At 47.0% G+C, this 16,784-nt stretch overlaps 1 protein-coding gene across 4 annotated transcripts in view; it reads right to left on the bottom strand.

The window, feature by feature from the left end:
- Positions 1–663: 663 nt before the first annotated feature.
- The window catches only part of utrn (utrophin), a 110,192-nt gene continuing 94,071 nt past the window's right edge, over positions 664–16,784 (bottom strand). For 2 of the 4 annotated variants that reach the window (XM_018730239.2, XM_018730240.1), the window contains 13 exons: positions 15,767–15,924; positions 15,266–15,432; positions 13,508–13,619; positions 12,687–12,823; positions 10,186–10,224; positions 9,840–9,905; positions 9,076–9,141; positions 6,703–6,861; positions 5,649–5,880; positions 4,087–4,183; positions 3,756–3,842; positions 1,891–1,916; positions 664–922 (listed from right to left, as the gene is read on the bottom strand). In XM_018730239.2, the coding sequence (XP_018585755.1) occupies positions 914–922; positions 1,891–1,916; positions 3,756–3,842; positions 4,087–4,183; positions 5,649–5,880; positions 6,703–6,861; positions 9,076–9,141; positions 9,840–9,905; positions 10,186–10,224; positions 12,687–12,823; positions 13,508–13,619; positions 15,266–15,432; positions 15,767–15,924 (1,355 nt within the window). In that variant the 3' untranslated portion in view covers positions 664–913. The remainder of the gene's footprint in view (positions 923–1,890; positions 1,917–3,755; positions 3,843–4,086; positions 4,184–5,648; positions 5,881–6,702; positions 6,862–9,075; positions 9,142–9,839; positions 9,906–10,185; positions 10,225–12,686; positions 12,824–13,507; positions 13,620–15,265; positions 15,433–15,766; positions 15,925–16,784) is intronic. The other 2 variants (XM_018730238.2, XM_018730242.2) reach the window with 2 other exon arrangements.

A 16,784-nucleotide genomic window follows, 5' to 3' on the forward strand; every position in this document is an offset into this window, starting at 1 on the left:
TGTTCAAACTGACTGTAACACACGGTAACACACATTGTGCACATTTATCTGTTTTCAGGGACAAAGGCCAGCTAAAGGCAACAGAACTCAAACATGTGGTAACCACGGCGATGGTGTCTTGTGGCCCCTCGCTCACAACGTTGCGTTTCGTCTGTCTGTTTGCATCTCCTTTCCAGGACCATCCGTCCATCAGCCGGCGGGAACTTGGCCTTCTGTGTCGGACGTCGGTCTCAAGCGCAGCGTCGGCTCTGTGGGGCTCTGGCTGAGGTAGCGAGGCGGTCATGGCTTTCTTCTCAACACACTTTTAGAACCCTAGACTAGAGGAGGAGAGCAGCCCGGGGCCCCAGAACCGGACGCAGATTGGGCCCTTTCCCTCTTTTCGGCAAGGCTATCCTCGACTGGAATGACACGTGTAATAGGCACAACGGGGAAACCAATCGACAAGCACTACAAAAATAGAGATAAAAACAGCAACGCTTACAGGAGCTGTACATCTGCAGATATTTACGTGTAGCTTGAGAATAAACAGTACTGTCCCTCATGGCGACGGAAGCTGTTTTACAGTGTTAATGCAGATTGCAGAACAAAATCAGGTAACATATCAACTCCCAGCGACGGCAAAAGGTATACACATATAGAAACCCCACCCCCCCACCCCCCGCTCTCTTGCGCATTGCAACAAACCGCTAACATCCATCCGTCTTACAGGACACTCTACAGTCCATTAAATGTACAATTGCATAGAGCGAGACAAAAACACGGTAAAGTTCTGTGGTCCAGATCAATGTCTTTGGGTCTTCGGCGTGTCTCTTCCTAGGCTCTTGGTTCGGTTGCTGTCGGGCTGACGACTGAGTCAGAGGCAAAGCGCGTTGTCTGCCAAGTGGCTTCTTCGGCCTTCCTCGTACTCCTCACCTTACATGACCTAAAGGGAGAAGATGCGTGAGCACAACCTCCATGTCCTGACAAGACAGACAGCTGACAGCCGCTTCCGACTTGGTGTCCAGTGGCACTATCTATCCATATTGACAGAGAGGGAGAACGTCTGAGATGTTGGCATCAACCAGCTGTTTGTTCCCCGTTAATGCAAAAAAACATTACATTTCTAACACTGATGCTCCAAGAAAGAAAGTGAATCAAACAGAAATGGAATTAAAAGCAGATGGATATGGGAGGGCTGGTGATTCTGGGACGTGTCTTCTGGCTGTAATGGAACAGCAGTCTGTTCCTAAACAATGAGTGTCCAAATGGCCATTATAGTCCACTGATTTCAGGCCAGAGTCGCGGCACTCTAATGGACCTGATAAGCAGCGATAAGTTACAGCACGGAAACTGTAGAAAGAGCCCAGCACACATTTGTAGGAGTAACACATCTACTCATTAAAGGCAAATAAATACCACGCTGACCAGATTTTAATTAACTCCCTGAGCAGGAGGCTCCTTCTGCAAAGTCTTTCAAATGGCAGAAACGTGGTATTAAGGGGCGCTACCAGAGCCTCGCAGTACGCTAACATGGTCTGAGGGCACGCAGTGTTAGCAGGCTGCTGTGTACAATACGCTCCGTTCACAGACAAGTGAAGAGCGGTGATTATTTTCCTGGAAACAATGCATTAACAACGAGGAGGCTGGAACATTAAACAACCAACCGTGCGTGAACTGTTTTGTCAAGAGAAGAGAAAGCTCTTTTTATGCAGCTCAGAAAAAAAACTCTTATCCATAAGTCTTACACAGTTGTGGAACTGAGCCTCTTCGACATGTCTAACACCCCTGACCTTGCTGGGGGGGTGATACTGAGGCACCTGGGGGTAATTTCAATGGGGGATATAAAAAGGCCACTGGAGAAGCTGAACTCTGCAGAACATGTGATTGGTGATCATGATGGGGTCGTCTCACCTGGGGCCGGGTGGTCACGCTGGAAGCTGTGGAAGAAGCAAGGATCTCATTAGACCAATGAGAAGTGACCAGTCAAAACTCTGATATGCACATGAATAAACACACACGGTAAGCAAATCTCTGTGTGTCCCTGACACATAGCCGCCTTACAGTGTTCGAAATCCTTTCACAGACTGGGTAGCTGGTGCCTTTATCAAAGTACATTACAGCAATTGGGCAGCAGGTGGCATAGTGGTTACAACTGCCCCTTGCACTCAAAAGCTCCAGGTTGGAATCCCACTTATTGCTGTAATACCTCTCTTCAATGTACTTACCCTGAATTGCTCCAGTAAAAATCCACCAAGTGGTAAAAACATGAACATGGATTAAAACTGTAAGTCACTTTGGGTAAAAGCATCAGCTGAATAAGCACCAATAATTTAATCCATTTATAAAGGAGCAGTTAGGGGGAATAAAACTACTTAAGGTAGCACAGCAAAAGCACTGAGTGGGGCTTGAACCAGCAAACTTCAGGGAACAAGTACACACCTGGCTGCTCTACCTGCAGTTCCATCAGGCCCTTTCATTTACCCTTTTGGTACCACAGTGACTAAGCATACCACAGTCTGTGATCAGTGCTCTGTCTCCTCCCCTCATGATAAAATACTACCTGTAGCTGCAAAGGAAAGAAACGACAAAAGCGAGGAGCTCTTTGAGACAATGATGCTCTGACCTCTGCACAGGAGAGGAACAACAGTGGCAAAACTGCAACAGGAAGTTCACAGCAGGATGTAGTGCAGGATGAAAGAAGCTGAACTGTACTGCTACAGTGTGGTCCTAAGTGCTAGTCCTGACCACTGGTCCAGGTCTCACAGAGTGGTTCAAGATCTAAAGGTAGTATTCTAGAGGACACGGCTGCCAGGAGGTGTCCACATTACAGCCCACAGCCTCTGCTTATGTAAAATGAGGTCATTAGCAGACAGATCCTGTGAACGGGCCATAGAGTGCAGTGATAAATCCCACCCCCCATGGCAGCGCCCCAGTGCGCCCCCACCCCTCAAGCGTGAGGAAACCCACCCCATAAATCCTTCATGCGGAGCACCTTGGCGCCACACTTCAAACGGCACATTAGGCAGCAAAAAAGCCGGTGATCCATCAGCCTCGTAAAGAGCTCCAGTGTGGCCCCCCACGGCCCATAGGGGGTGATAAACCAGCACAGGAATGGCTCTCTGACCGCAGACCTCCTTAGTTTCACCTCACACTGAAACACCACCTGTACATATCAGCTACTCATAACAGCTGAGCAACATAAACTGCTCTTTCACAGGAACCATCAGCATGAGAGAAGCCCCCGGGGGGTCCACAGTAAAACACCTGCCATCCACCTTGGTCTGAGCTCACTCATTGACGCTCTTCTAATGTAGCAGGAGGAAATGGGATGACATACAAATGGGGTGGGGGAACCAGGGAAGGCCCAGTGTGACCAATGTGTGTGTATATACCTCATGTTGTAAGCACTTTTTGTGAGTAATGCATTTTCCTCTGAGATGTATGTCACTTTGGAGAGAAACGTCTACTACATGAATAAATGTAATGTGTGTGTGTGTGTGGTTGTGTGCGCGTGTGTGTGCACAAGACACAGGGAAACAACCCCTCTCCAATCATCAGTTTAACGCTGGTCAACACGAACAAACAAAACACACACACACACACACACACACACACACACACACACACACACACGTGTGTGTGCTATGAGGTGTTTATCTGGGCTGACCAATAATAACTGTCCTGCAAAGTGTCCTGGGTACTGAGGAGTCACACATCCTCTACTGCACTTGGTCTGCAAAGTCACAGCAGCGCACACACACGGGAAGAACACTTACAACTGCACGCTGGGAAGGAGTTATTGATCTCCTCCATGACGTCCGTCAGGTCAGCGTTGCTCTCGCGTGGGGGTTCCAGCATGTCATCTAGCATTCACACACCAGTCACGGGTTACATACATACACAGTGAAATGGCTCCGCACACCACTCTTCTGTTAGGTGAGCAAGGGTACCATCCATTGTTGGGGTTAGTGCCGAACACACCGAGTGACTGTTTCCCAACGGGTTCTATAATCAAGTGCCCAGGGATTCCTGTCATCACACCATCAGTTCTTAAAGGAACAGATAAAACTGTGCAACCAGGGTGTTATTTGGGATGGGGGGACTAACCTGCTCTCTCGGTGTGGGAGTCAGCATCCTGCTGGAGAGGGCACTGCTGAAGCAGAGAGGTGGGGGGAGCGCCATTGATCCTGGGGTCTGTCCCCGGCTGCCAGGACAAGCAAGGACAGAGATACATGTCAGCACTAGATATACTTACTGCATGCGTACGTGTGTGTGTGTGTGTGTGTGTGTGTGTGTGCGTGTGTGTGTGTGTTCAGGTGCAGAGAGATGAGCTCTTGACAGACACCGATTACTGAGCTTTTGTCTGTCTCTGAACATATCGTTTTTAACCACAATCATGTTGGATCCAAACTCGGAGCTTTTGAAAACGGATTCCTGGTGACAGAAGGAGATGAGGAGAAAATCTAACAATGAAAACGCAGTCAAACGGCTGTCTGCCATGACAAGATACTATTCTGTACCTCTGATTCATCAGAGGCTGGGAAAAAAACACATTTAGCTGTCAGGTTTAACTGTGTTCCTGTACAGAGACGTAAAGCATTGCTAAGAAGCTGTGCAGTCAGGACGAAAGTGCCAGAGTCTCGTCACAAGGAGAACCAAGTCCAAAACTTCTGCTGTCATCCCTGGAGACTGAGCCCAAACTCACTACTCACACTTTCTTCCCCAAACTAATCCATGGGGTGGTGTTTCTCTGTAAAATGGGGTGTAACCATGGAAACGGAGAGGACAATCTAGACCACCAACCCATCAACAGATGCTGGAGCGCAACAGTCCCAAAACTAATGACCTGATGGCAGTTAGATCAAGAGACCCACAGCATGTAGGTTTGGACTAGGGCAGCAGGTGGTGCAGTGGTTAAAGCTGTCACTGTTTAATAAAGGGACCTGGATTTAAATCTAAACTGAATGTACTAAGTTTGACCAAGGTGGTACTAAATATGATGTAGTAAATGTGACACTGCTGTATAAACAGGTAAACCGGTATAAGTAGCTTGTTGTACAAACTTTACACTGTTAGGCAGATTGGAGAAAATAGTCAAAGAAACAGTAAAAGTAAATAGTAATCTGGAGGCCCAGAGTTCCAGAGACATGAAGTTCACTTCTGCTCTCCTTGGGCAATCGGACACTGACATTATCATCACCCCAAAGCAAACTGAGCGCGTTCCACCGGGATTCCTCACTGATGCCTTCAGGGACGTGATTTGCAGCTCTGCTAGCACTCAGTCGTGAAGTGAAAGAACGTTTGTTTGTTTGTTTGTTTGTGTGGAGAGGAAGTCAATAGAGCATTTTACTGTCCTTCTGCATCATAAAAATCAATGCTCGGAGTCGTGTTTCTGCTGTCTGCATGACAGGTGATAATGAAGAGGGATGAGGCAGCAGCAAGGAGGGTGGCTCCAAGCAGACCGATGCAGCGTTCGATCCAGAGGTGGAAGGTAAACAAAGGGGAGAGGGTGGGGAAAGGATGGGAGGGTGGCACAGCATCACTCACAACTGAATGTACCTCCTACATGGGTCAAGCCTGAGTGGAAATGGAGAGGGGGAGGGTGAAAGGGATGCACCTGACTGTGTCATGAGGGGGCGAACAACACACACACAAAGAAGTGCACGCACATTCACCTGGTGCAGTAGCTGTCTCAGTCGCTGCAACTGTGATTCCAGCTGCAGGTTGTGCTCTTCCAGAATCTGCATCCGAGCCTCCAGGCGCCCCTTGTGCTGTCGTAGCAGTTTGGCCTCAGCAAGCAGCTCAGCTTCCTCAGGGCCACCGGTTCTGGGCTCCCAGGGACCTGAATGCAGCCGCTGGCTATGTTGCTCCTTCAGTTGCTCATACTCGTGCTGCAGGGCCCTGGTACACAGATACAGAAGAGACACTGATACAACACGGTCACATGACCCTGCAAAAAGAATTAGGCCATTCCAGCTCAGGATGAATGCCAGGGTACAGACTCCTCCCTTATCATCAGAAAAAAGGCCCACTAAAGGACAACATGCTACAAAGAGTGACACACTTGCTTGAGGAGATGGGACTGAGACCCAGTACATCATGTTGGATCCTTTCCCTCGATGCCTGAACTCTACATGTATTTAACTGAGCTGGAAACTTTTTGAAATATAATGCAATGTTGACACAATTCTCCCTGAGCAAGAACTTTGGTGAATTTTTTAGTGCTGACAATCGAAGCCAATGAAAATTTCCCTCCAACAGTGAATTACAGTTTCTCGAGGCAAACAGATGTAACATTTTTATGCAAATTAATTTAAGTCCCAAGCTCAGTGCTGATGCCAGTGTTTCCATGATTTAGGTTCAGTTCTCTCTGGCAGGTTCTGTTCCACATGTGACCATGTGATCTCAGCCTGCAGGTCCCACGGCACTAGGTACCCTTTGCAACCACATTCATATAAGCTCCAGTAAGTGCCAATAAATTGCTCACACATATGCTAGGAGGAGGCATGGCAACAGCAGCCACCTTCAGGATGTGTGTTTCCTAATCAGTTTCTGTAAAGAGCTGCTGCTAACCAGTCCTGTTTGTGGTGTGTGTGCATGTTTCTGCTAAAATAAAGACTCTACAGATCATCAGAAAATGCACTCACCGGATGGGCCCAGCACTGACTGACAGGGAGTGGGTGGATTCATGGTGTACTGACTGCTAGGGGGTGGACAGCATACCTCTGCTCTTCCTCCAGCCGGGAAATAATTCGCTCCAGCTCCCCACGCTCTTCCCTCTCCACTGCCTGCAGGATTTGGGCAGGGCTCTGGGGCTGATCAAGTGGAGACTCGCCTCCAAGTGTCTGGCAGTACTGCAGGATCAGCGCGTGCTCGTCATCCCTGGAGGGGCGGAGCAAGAAGACAGGTGTGAAATAAATGCGAGTGCCTCAAACACTTCCTGGAACTGGACACGGTAGATGATAGAAAGCCACACCCTGTTAATGGTGACAACATGAATCCAGAAAAAGATTCCCGGCAATCATGTGACAGTTGGAAAAGTGAAGCAGGACATGACATGAAACACCTAAGGTACAGATGTGAGAAGGTCTTTCTTTGTAACCCTTTGCAGTTACCGGACACCAAGCACGAAAAATCATGGATGCAACATCACAGATTCCACCATGGGGAGGTGGGAATAAAACTGTCAGCTGGCACTTCACTGGAAACTCTGCCCACAATCAGCAAAGCCTTCTCATTCCCTTTCACAGGAGGACCTGAAGGGACCCTCAATTGTGCCCATGAAGATGCTACTTAAGCCAACATTTTAAAGTGACCCAAAAAAAAAAAAAAAAAGATTTGAAGTCTCAAGGTCTGCGAAGTGAAGACAGCAGAAGGCACACTAAGAAACTATTTGGTAACAGAGCTGCCCCAGAGCGTATCATCAGCCATCCTTGAAGTCTCCTCCCTGAGGTCATTGTCTCTCGGTGCTCCCATTGGACAATATTTGTGACCGCACATAGCAAAAATATCATACAACTTTGAGTAAACAACTCTCCGACATTCTGGAGGAAGAAAAGTGAAATTATCTCCTTATCCCACCTCCACAAGAAGCCAGTGCAGTGCAGAAGAACATTGTCATGTCTCAATCATCTCAATGTTGAGTTAGAGTGCAAATAAACATCCTCACAGCGATCAGAGAGAACGAAAAAATTTATAAAAAAATGTAACTGAAGATGATTCATTTGGTGTTTGAACTTCTCAATTGAGCTCATCTCTCAGCAGCAAACTGAAAACACATTTTATTTGAATGGATTTCAAAACCACCAAGGGAAATGTGGAAGACCAGTCACAAGCTGGTTAAACTGAATTGCAAAAATTGCATTTTGATTTATGTATCACAGAAGGATGTCATGAGACCAGGGTCAGAAGAGCTTTACTGCAAGAATCAACAAGTTGGTCAATTTTCAAATACATAAGGTAATCTTGTGTCTCCAAGTTATTCTGTCAGTGCTGAGCAATGACCTGAGACATGACAGAGGCAGGAGGATGAACTGCAGATGGAGCACTAGGTGGTTGCTAGGTGACACAGGTGTCTAGGAGACAGAGGGGGCTCTTAGAACTAAAATTTTTCAAACTAGCATGGAGCAGTAGACTTATAGTGACCTCTGTTTACTTTCTTTACTGTCAGTCTTCTGCTTCTCTCTGCTCTTCAGAAACTGAATAATTGACCAGAAAATTATAGTTTTACAGCCCATGTATGAAGCCAGTTCAGCAATTTTGAGAAATGGGGTTAACCTATTAGATACAGTGAAATATCTGCATGAGATGTTCAGAATTGACACTGGGCATTGTGCAGTGCTGTTCTACTAAGCACACTGATAGGTGGGGAGAAAACATGCAGCGATTCACCTAGAAGATAACGCCTTGATGTACTGAACACTTCCACTTGTCTTTGATGGGACCGAGGCCTATAACAGCTGAAGGGCAGGTATTGCACCAGTCAGTCTCAGTTTGAACTCCTGCCCTGGCCACAGATGTAGAACCTAGAACCTGATGTTACCCACACGTATGTGTGGGTTGACCATCTCACTTTTAATGTAAGTGAGACTTTCAGTCAGAGCACCTCCTGCTTCATGGACACCATGAGTTGGATCTTCACTGAAGACACACGCAAACACACGTGTAAAGGTGACCATCCCTACTACAGTCAGAGATCAACAAACAGTTTTGTTCAGGTGAATGTGTGTAGGCTAAATTGTACTCTCCTGAGAGAGGAACATTTATCAGGGTGGAAATAGCCTCCACTCTCCTTTCGCGTGTTAGGCCAGTCGTCTCACGGAGGATAATTTTATCACCAGCGAGCCGGAAGAGGGCAGCAGGAGGAGGGCAGAAGGCGGAGGCCAGCGGGAGGCATTAATCTGCACTGGCAGTCCGGGGCACAGTGTTTAAATCTACACTTGGCAAAGCGGCAGGCTATTACATCAATTAGAGTTCAGCAGGATGACACCACACACCACGGCTGATCACTCTGCTGCACACCCCCCAACGACACCCCGCGGAGGCGATGAGCATGTGGGCTCCCTGCAGCGAAACCCGCTGCACCCAGTTACTCACATGCTTTCTGTGGCAGAGCTGCTGGCAGTGGGTAAGGAGCCGTTGGAACTCTCCATCTGTGCCAACCTGAAATACAGGGAAGTGTTATTCAAAGGGTGAGTACTTTTCCCTGGAAAAGGGAGCCTTCTTTCTCTCGGGAGAATGGGCACTTGTTTTCCCCCACCAAATGGGCAATAAAAACTTAACTGGTTCGTCTAACATCTACTGTAAGCACCACGGGTGACTTATCAACCTTAATTCTGCTCAGTTTGCTGTGATTTGAGCAAAAAATTAGAAACTGTTCCACAAAACATGACATGGAACACAAAGACCATTAAAAGGTAATAATGGCTCTGTATTCAGAGCTCTGAATGGGACTTGATTCTAAGTAAAAAAGTGTTCACTTCACTGAAATGCCAAATGCACCGCTCTCCCCTGAGAAGGGGTGTGAGGGCCCAGGGATGGAGCAAGGTTTGTCCGAGACTGTTTCTGTTGTTCTCCTGAAAGACGCCCACAGTTGCACAACAGCAGTTAACCTGTGAACTCACCGGTGTTGCTAACACAGGAAGATTTATGTTTTAAAAAAGCCTTAATTAGCATAAGGTAACCCATTAATGAGCTGGGAACATGATAGCGACCTGCAGATAACAACATGCAGCGAACCGTTAAGGTGTACGATGCTTGAAGAAACTTGTGTGAAGGTGTGTGAACACAATGCCGCATCGACAGGTCTGCATGTGACACACAAAGAAAGGGAGAGTAAAAGGTGAACATGGCGATGATACCTGCTGGCAAACTGCTCTATCCTGGAATGAGTATCGTCATGTGACAGCCGTGGCGACTGCAAGAGCCTGAGGGACACACAGTGAGAGGCGCTGAGCAACATAAGCAGTGACAAGAGCAGCAGGACACCAGCAGGACAGTGCTCTACCTGATGCCTGGGATCTACTGAAGCAGCCAATGTTATTTCTGATCTCGGTGGGGTGGGACTAACACAAGGAGGATGTTATTAAAGGGAGGAAGGAGGTGACAAGGAGACAAGGGTCTGTGCAGAAGCATGCAGGGATCATGCATCTGGGGGTGAGGTGGGGTCATGGGGGTCAGGTGGTGGAGGGGGACAGAGATACTCACTCATACTGCTCCGGTGACATACTGATGAGCGTGACAGAACTGCAGGAGGAACCACGGGGGGAGAAGGGAAAGAAGGAAAGACCACAGTACATCTTTAGGGCCACTTCACACACAAGAGGAACGCTGGAGAGGACTCACCCCTGCGCACACCTGCTGAGGTGAACTAGTATAGGGTGCTCAAGAGGTCACTCATAAAAAGAACAAGACTATGGGGATCATTCAGGTTCTTTAAAGCTGATGTAACAGGTGATTTGCACAGGGAGATGTTGAAACATGGAGGGTTAAGCCAGTTTAAACCCTTCTCGTGGAGAATCTGAGTGCAATTTCAACGTACAAATTTCCAGCTGGTGTACAGCGCAAAATGTACAGAAATCCATCTGCAATAATTAAAATCTGGACACAGTGCAAATCAAAACTGACATAACCCAGTTTGTTTTCACATATCGCTTCCTTTAATCTTCAAATCGTTTTCGTCACAGACACAAAAATCAAACGCCTTTTCTGATGGAACACGGGCTTAATCCAGTAATGAATATCAATAATCCTAAAAATAGACATGAAAGAATAATTATCTATTTATTTTGAGATGGAGGATGTTGAGATAACAAAGACTTGGAGGCTGAAGGCTAGATGGTGTTCTGTGTGGATATCAGAGAGGGCATCCTCAGGAGGCGTGGCCATCGTTGCTAGAGGCTGGGCCGAACCCTCCCTCCAAGAGTAATTGCAATTTTTATTAAACAATTCACAAGAGCAAGCGAGCAAGTGCCCGGGAGATCCGCAGGAAACACCGCTTCCGCTGGCATGTAATTGTGTTTCCACACGACTGCAAGGCAATGTTAGAGCTGCTGTCACCCTCAGCGTGATTTGCATCCGGTCGAGCGAAAAGCCCATGTATGCACTCTTGCAAAGACGATGAGCAGGAAGTCGCTCTGGAAACACCCAACTACATCAAAACAGAGGCAATAATGAACAGGGCTGATTGAGCAAAGAATTCACGCATGTCAGCATTCTGCAGCTGTGGGATCAGAAAAAAAAGACCCAACAGACTCAAAATGTTGAAAGCTGTTGAGACGTTTCTCGTCACAGCATCAGCAACCCGTTTGTCTGACGCACTATGTAATCCTGAAAATGAGCCCTTAGAAGACTCCTAAAAATATGCATACACTGGTGCCATTTTACATATTTTTTAGTTTTATTCACTTTGAGCTACATCAAAACGAAAAGTAATTACAAATGACACATCGTCTCCACAAAATCTGTTTCAGTGCTTCATGTTGACTGATCCATCGCGTGAACATGTGGAAAATTTCTCACCGACACTCAGGAATACCAGACAAAGTGTAAACATTGTGGAAGTGAGTTGAATTAAGGTAGCCTCCAACTCCTATTCTGCCTGAGTGCTTTTTACTATAGTCTTTCTGCTCGATGCATAAAAAAAGGCAGCATTTGCTTCACTACAGACAGAAATTTTAGCAAAAGGTTAGGAAAGTCCAACTGAAAATAGATAAACTGGAGAATGTATCTAGGAAACTCAAAGTCGACTCGTGACAACATGGAGAGTCGTTGTGCTCCATAAACCATATTTAGCAGCGATATCGGGCTCCAAGTCATGTTGCCAGTCAAGTACCCAGATCTGGTTATACAGGCTCTTTCTAGATGTAATACAGAAATGTAAAGCAAGGTGATGTTAGGTCCTCAAATACAAAGTGTCACATCTTGCACATGGGGCTCATCTCTACAACTAGCCTGCTTGTGTTGCCATTTCATTCCTGTTACCAAGACAACAGTGGAGGACCAACCTGTGTGGCCACATGTTTACCAAACACACCAAACCCCCTCCCACTCAGCTGTCAAGAAAGCGCGAGTGTGGAAGAAGTAGAGGTGTCTGCCTAGTGAAATCGACACCATATGCTATGTGAGGGAATCATTAGCCTTGTGATGCTCCAGTTGGGCATTACGGTCCATCTGGCCGCTGACGTCCTTAAGTGTGTCGCCCCAGTCTGCGCCTCCATTGCACAGCCAGTGTACCCTGCCAAAAATGCCTGCCGAAAGCATAATGTCTGCGTACGGTTTTACACTGAACAGCTCACTGGACACGGTGCTCCGGAGCCCTCCATAAAAGCTTGGTGACGGTAATGATGCAGTTCGGCTGGAGGGTGCAGTAGTTGTCTAAAATATTGACAATTTACTTTCTTAAACTTTCTTTTCTGCTTTTTAAAACAAACTTTTTTGTTGAAGTTTCCATGGAGTTATTTATGGGTTGTTTGTTTGTTGGTAATGTAATCTCAGTAGGAAATGCGGAGGAAATGGTATCTCAATGGGGTCTCTGAAAAAAGCCACATTTACATGACATGATCAGAGCTAAAACCATCGAGTCCATTGTAACCATCTTACATCAGCTCTGTGGAACCTCCTTTGGAGAGCAAGGAGCACATCACAAAGTAAACAAGGATAAAAAAAAGATGCACAAGGTCCCAAAGTGAAGGAGCTGTGGGACTTACGTTTCCATGTTGTCTCCCTCCAGGACCGTTTGCACTGGCAGGTATCCCAAACGAGGGTGCTTGGCAAAGTACTTCTTTGAGCGGAACTTGTTCTTCAGCACCTTGGTGAAGTCACGCATGTCCTCCCCGGATGTGGTCTGGAAAAGAAGACAGGGCACTGGTCCATCATCTAAGACCATGAAAGCAAAGACCCCAGAAGCCAGGGCTCTGACATCTCATTAGCTGCAGAGTGAATGACTTGCCTGGCCTGAGAACATTAGCTGCTAGTGCAAAAGCAGACAACAGACTCCAGCTGACTGTGGTTTCATCATAGTACCGAGAGGATGCAAATTTTTACTGATAACCTTCCTAGCTTATACTGCATCTGCTGCTCACCATTAACTTAAAAACAGTTTTATGGGAAACACTGGAGACATTGGACATGAGGCAGTGATTTCTGCAAACACACTCTAGTACCCATTATTAACTGTTCCTTGGCTGAAATCTTTCTTCAATCTGACACTGATTTACTCATTTATACAGCACGGTATTTATACTGCATCAATTCAGATTATGTCTTTTGATTAAGGGTACTACCACAGGAGCTGAGAGGGTATGGTTGAACAGTGGTATTTGAACCAACAGCCTTCAGATTACATGGTGACACCTCTAACCTCTACACCACCTCTAAATCACAGATGCCCACGTACTTATCTCAACCCAAACTGCTCATTCTCAATCACAAGTCCAAAAGTCATCCTTTCAACTCCCACCTAGTTACAGTTTCTCCAGCTCCCTGTCACGCTGCGATTATGTGTTGTGTGTGTTATAGAAACACTCACCGGCGTGCAGTACTCCACCATGGGGTAGTTGAGCTTGTGGCCCTTGGCCGTGCGTCCAGAGAAGAAGCAGCTCTGACATACATCATAGTTGAAGTGTTTCAGGCTGCGGTACCTGGAGAGAGAGTGGAGCAGCTCTCTGTAGAAGTTTCCTTTCATTTCCATCACTTGGCAGTTCCTCTATGTTGTCTAACACTGCAGACCTCCATCACAACGGACCACATTTCTCCCCACGTTTACTTTACTTCTACAAAGTTTCCAAAAGCACTTTACCGGGGTGCTATGCATAATTATACATGTCATTAAGTGTTATGAATACTAAGGAGCTGTTATAAATGCAGTTTTTAGCATTCCCGCAATGCTTTTTAGAGTGGTATCTATAAAGAACCAGTCTTCGTTTACTATTTCAGGCTTGTTTTACCCATTCTGTGTTTTCCCTATTTACCTTCTCTCTGGGTATCTCTCCAGGGTTCATTTCACCATCTTTCATAACAACCTTTTTTCAAACAATTACGTGACATTTACTCCTCTGGTTAATGCTCAGAAGCCCAGTGGAGTAAACCCACACAATGCATATGCTCACAGTAACACACCAAAGCCACAAAGCTGATTTACAAGGCCTGAAAAGCTGAAAGCATACGAATCAGTGGTGCACAATGAAGCTGAGTGCACACACACAGCCCCTCATTAATACCGATCAGGGACATAATGGGGACACCACCATCTCTTCATTGTATAAAACTGTGCAACTTTTCTGAGATCCACTCGCTACTTTCCGAATCATTTTTCTCCTCGATATCTCCATGACCATACGCAGCCAAGTATCCGCACATCAATCCAGCGGCCCTTGTCTCTCATCTCGGGAGCTGCCATCGATCACTGACGGCAGCATGAAGAGCTGCATTCCGTCAGACGTCACGTTCTATCCATCCCGTGAAAACGGTGGCATTGACGGGTTCCTCCACAGCATGAGACAGAGCAAAACAAATGCCAATGTGGTTAACTCCCATTGCCTACAGTGGGGTAGTCTGCCTTGGGACATACCAGACGAGGATATGGACTGGTGAATAAGGTAATGGGGACTGGAGGACGATGCAGACTCCCCTAAGTGTCTCCTTCATCTGCATGCCCACACTCCCACCTACAAAGACCAACTGCTCAGGAATGAATCTAGCTCTGACATTTAGATAAATACCTACCCTCAGGATGTCGGTACCCTTTAACAGTTTAGTGTATGGGGGTGGATTTTTTAAGCTCTTTAAAACTACAGCGTGTGGATATATTTATAGAAAGAGGGTCCACTTTCCACGTGGAGCGGTGTAGCACACCAAGGCCGCCTGGGGAGGGGGCGGAGACAGGGCCAAAGCAGCCACAGCTGGGGCTGATTTCACTCCTTATTTCTTCCCCAGTGCCCAGCAGTAGGGGGAAGAGACTGAGGAGAACCTGATCCCTGAGACGACGCCCACGTCCCAACTGACCTGACTCTTCCAGCCCCCCTGACCAGCACGAAGCCTCTCCCTACCTGTTCCCTGGTACCCCTTTCCCGTCTCCTTCCTTCTCCCCTGTCTAAGGGCAAATAAAAGCCCACAGCAACGGGTGACTGTATCTCTTGTCTCCTGCCTCGTCTCTTACAAGCAGATTTAATGAAGTAGTGGAAGGTCTGGATGGAACCTCCAGCAGAGGAAACCACACCCAGCAAAAGGACAAAACATCCATTTTGTGGAGAAACGTCAAAGTCCTAGAGGAGGGAAGTCTGCCTACCTAAATCCCACGATGGGACATTCCTTGCAGATATTGCACTTGGCCTGATGTTTGGCCGTCTCGGCAGCTGCCACGCGGTGCAGGACCGGCAACCAGACCATGGACTGCGGCTCCAGGCGCATCCAGTCCACAAACTGCCGTGGCTCCAGCTCTACCTTGTTGTTTACCTGATAGAAATGAGAGCATGTATATGGGTGTGATTGTGTGTACTGCATTTTGGATCCACTGTAACTTGTGCTGGGAGATTGGGGGAGCAGAAAATCTGGCTTCAACTGAATTGAGAGTGAAACAACAACAACAGCAACAAGCTTAACATGATTTATAGCAGTAATTAAACTACCAATACAAAACGCGTTGCTGGGAAAAGAACAGAACGGTAGCCCCCTTTGATAAATATTTAATTACATGTTTTGAGGGAATCATTATAATAATAACATTATTATAGCGTTCCCTTGCTGCCCAAGGCATTCCTGCACTGGTATGCACCACGGGGATACCTACATGCTGGAAGCAGCTGCGCACGCTCGGCTCGATGTTGCTGCCTCCGAAAGCAGCCACCTCACCCAGCTGCCGAGGTACCTGGATGGCGTCATGCAGGAGCAGACCCAGCTGCCTCTGGTCACACGTGTTACCTGGTGAGGCCACCTGGTGGAAGAGGCCTATGTGGACAGGAGGAGAGTCTTGTCATTTGCCTGGAGGTTGGGAGGAGGCAACTCCTGGCTCTTTTAGCTCTCTGAGTGCCCCATCTTCCAGGCTCAAAATGCAAGAGTTCTACTTTTTGTGAGAGTTCCAAAGGAGAAAAAAAAAAAAGAAAAAAAAAAAAAAAAAGAGAAAACTAGAGCAGACCAGACATGGGGTGGCTCAGTCAGAGGATAACGAGCCAGGTAGGAGACGACCCACCTTGACAGATTCTCTGAAGCCTCGCACTGGATGACAGGCAACTAACCAACCATTTAATTACAAGTGGGCAAAGTGATGCCGATGGCTCGGTTTGCTGCCACAAACAAGCTTAGACCAGCTAACAGGGCTGTAGGCTGAGGTCCTCAGTGTGTTTTGCCCTGCTCAGAACTGAGCACATTATTACATTCAAAATATCACACAAATGTTGTTTTGCACTTTTCTGGATAAGCATCCCAGTTCTGCAATTAGCAAGTTATTTTAATGCTGACGCAGCTCTGCGTATGAACATCGCTAATTCTGTGTCACCACAATCTAATCAAGTTGTCAGGCTCGTTTGCTGGATCCAAGTCAGGTGGGGCCTGTTACTCTATATAGCAGGAGGACAGATGGCTATTGATCTCACTGAAGGGTGATAAATTCCTTCAGAGATAGAGTTTGGCGGTCAGGAGTGTTTCAAGGTGGAGGAGGCCTGAAACAAAATCATGTGCTCCACAACACAGCTCAAAAACTCAACAAATGTTTGTAAGCCCACTCGCTACTGAGGGATGTTAACACAATAAAAATTGGAGCAGGCAGGTAAGGTTCCTGGGCTCTGGACTACCACCGGGGGAAGAGTAAT

Source organism: Scleropages formosus, chromosome 1 (genome assembly GCF_900964775.1).
Source record: "Scleropages formosus chromosome 1, fSclFor1.1, whole genome shotgun sequence".
Classification (NCBI taxonomy): Eukaryota; Metazoa; Chordata; class Actinopteri; order Osteoglossiformes; family Osteoglossidae; genus Scleropages; species Scleropages formosus.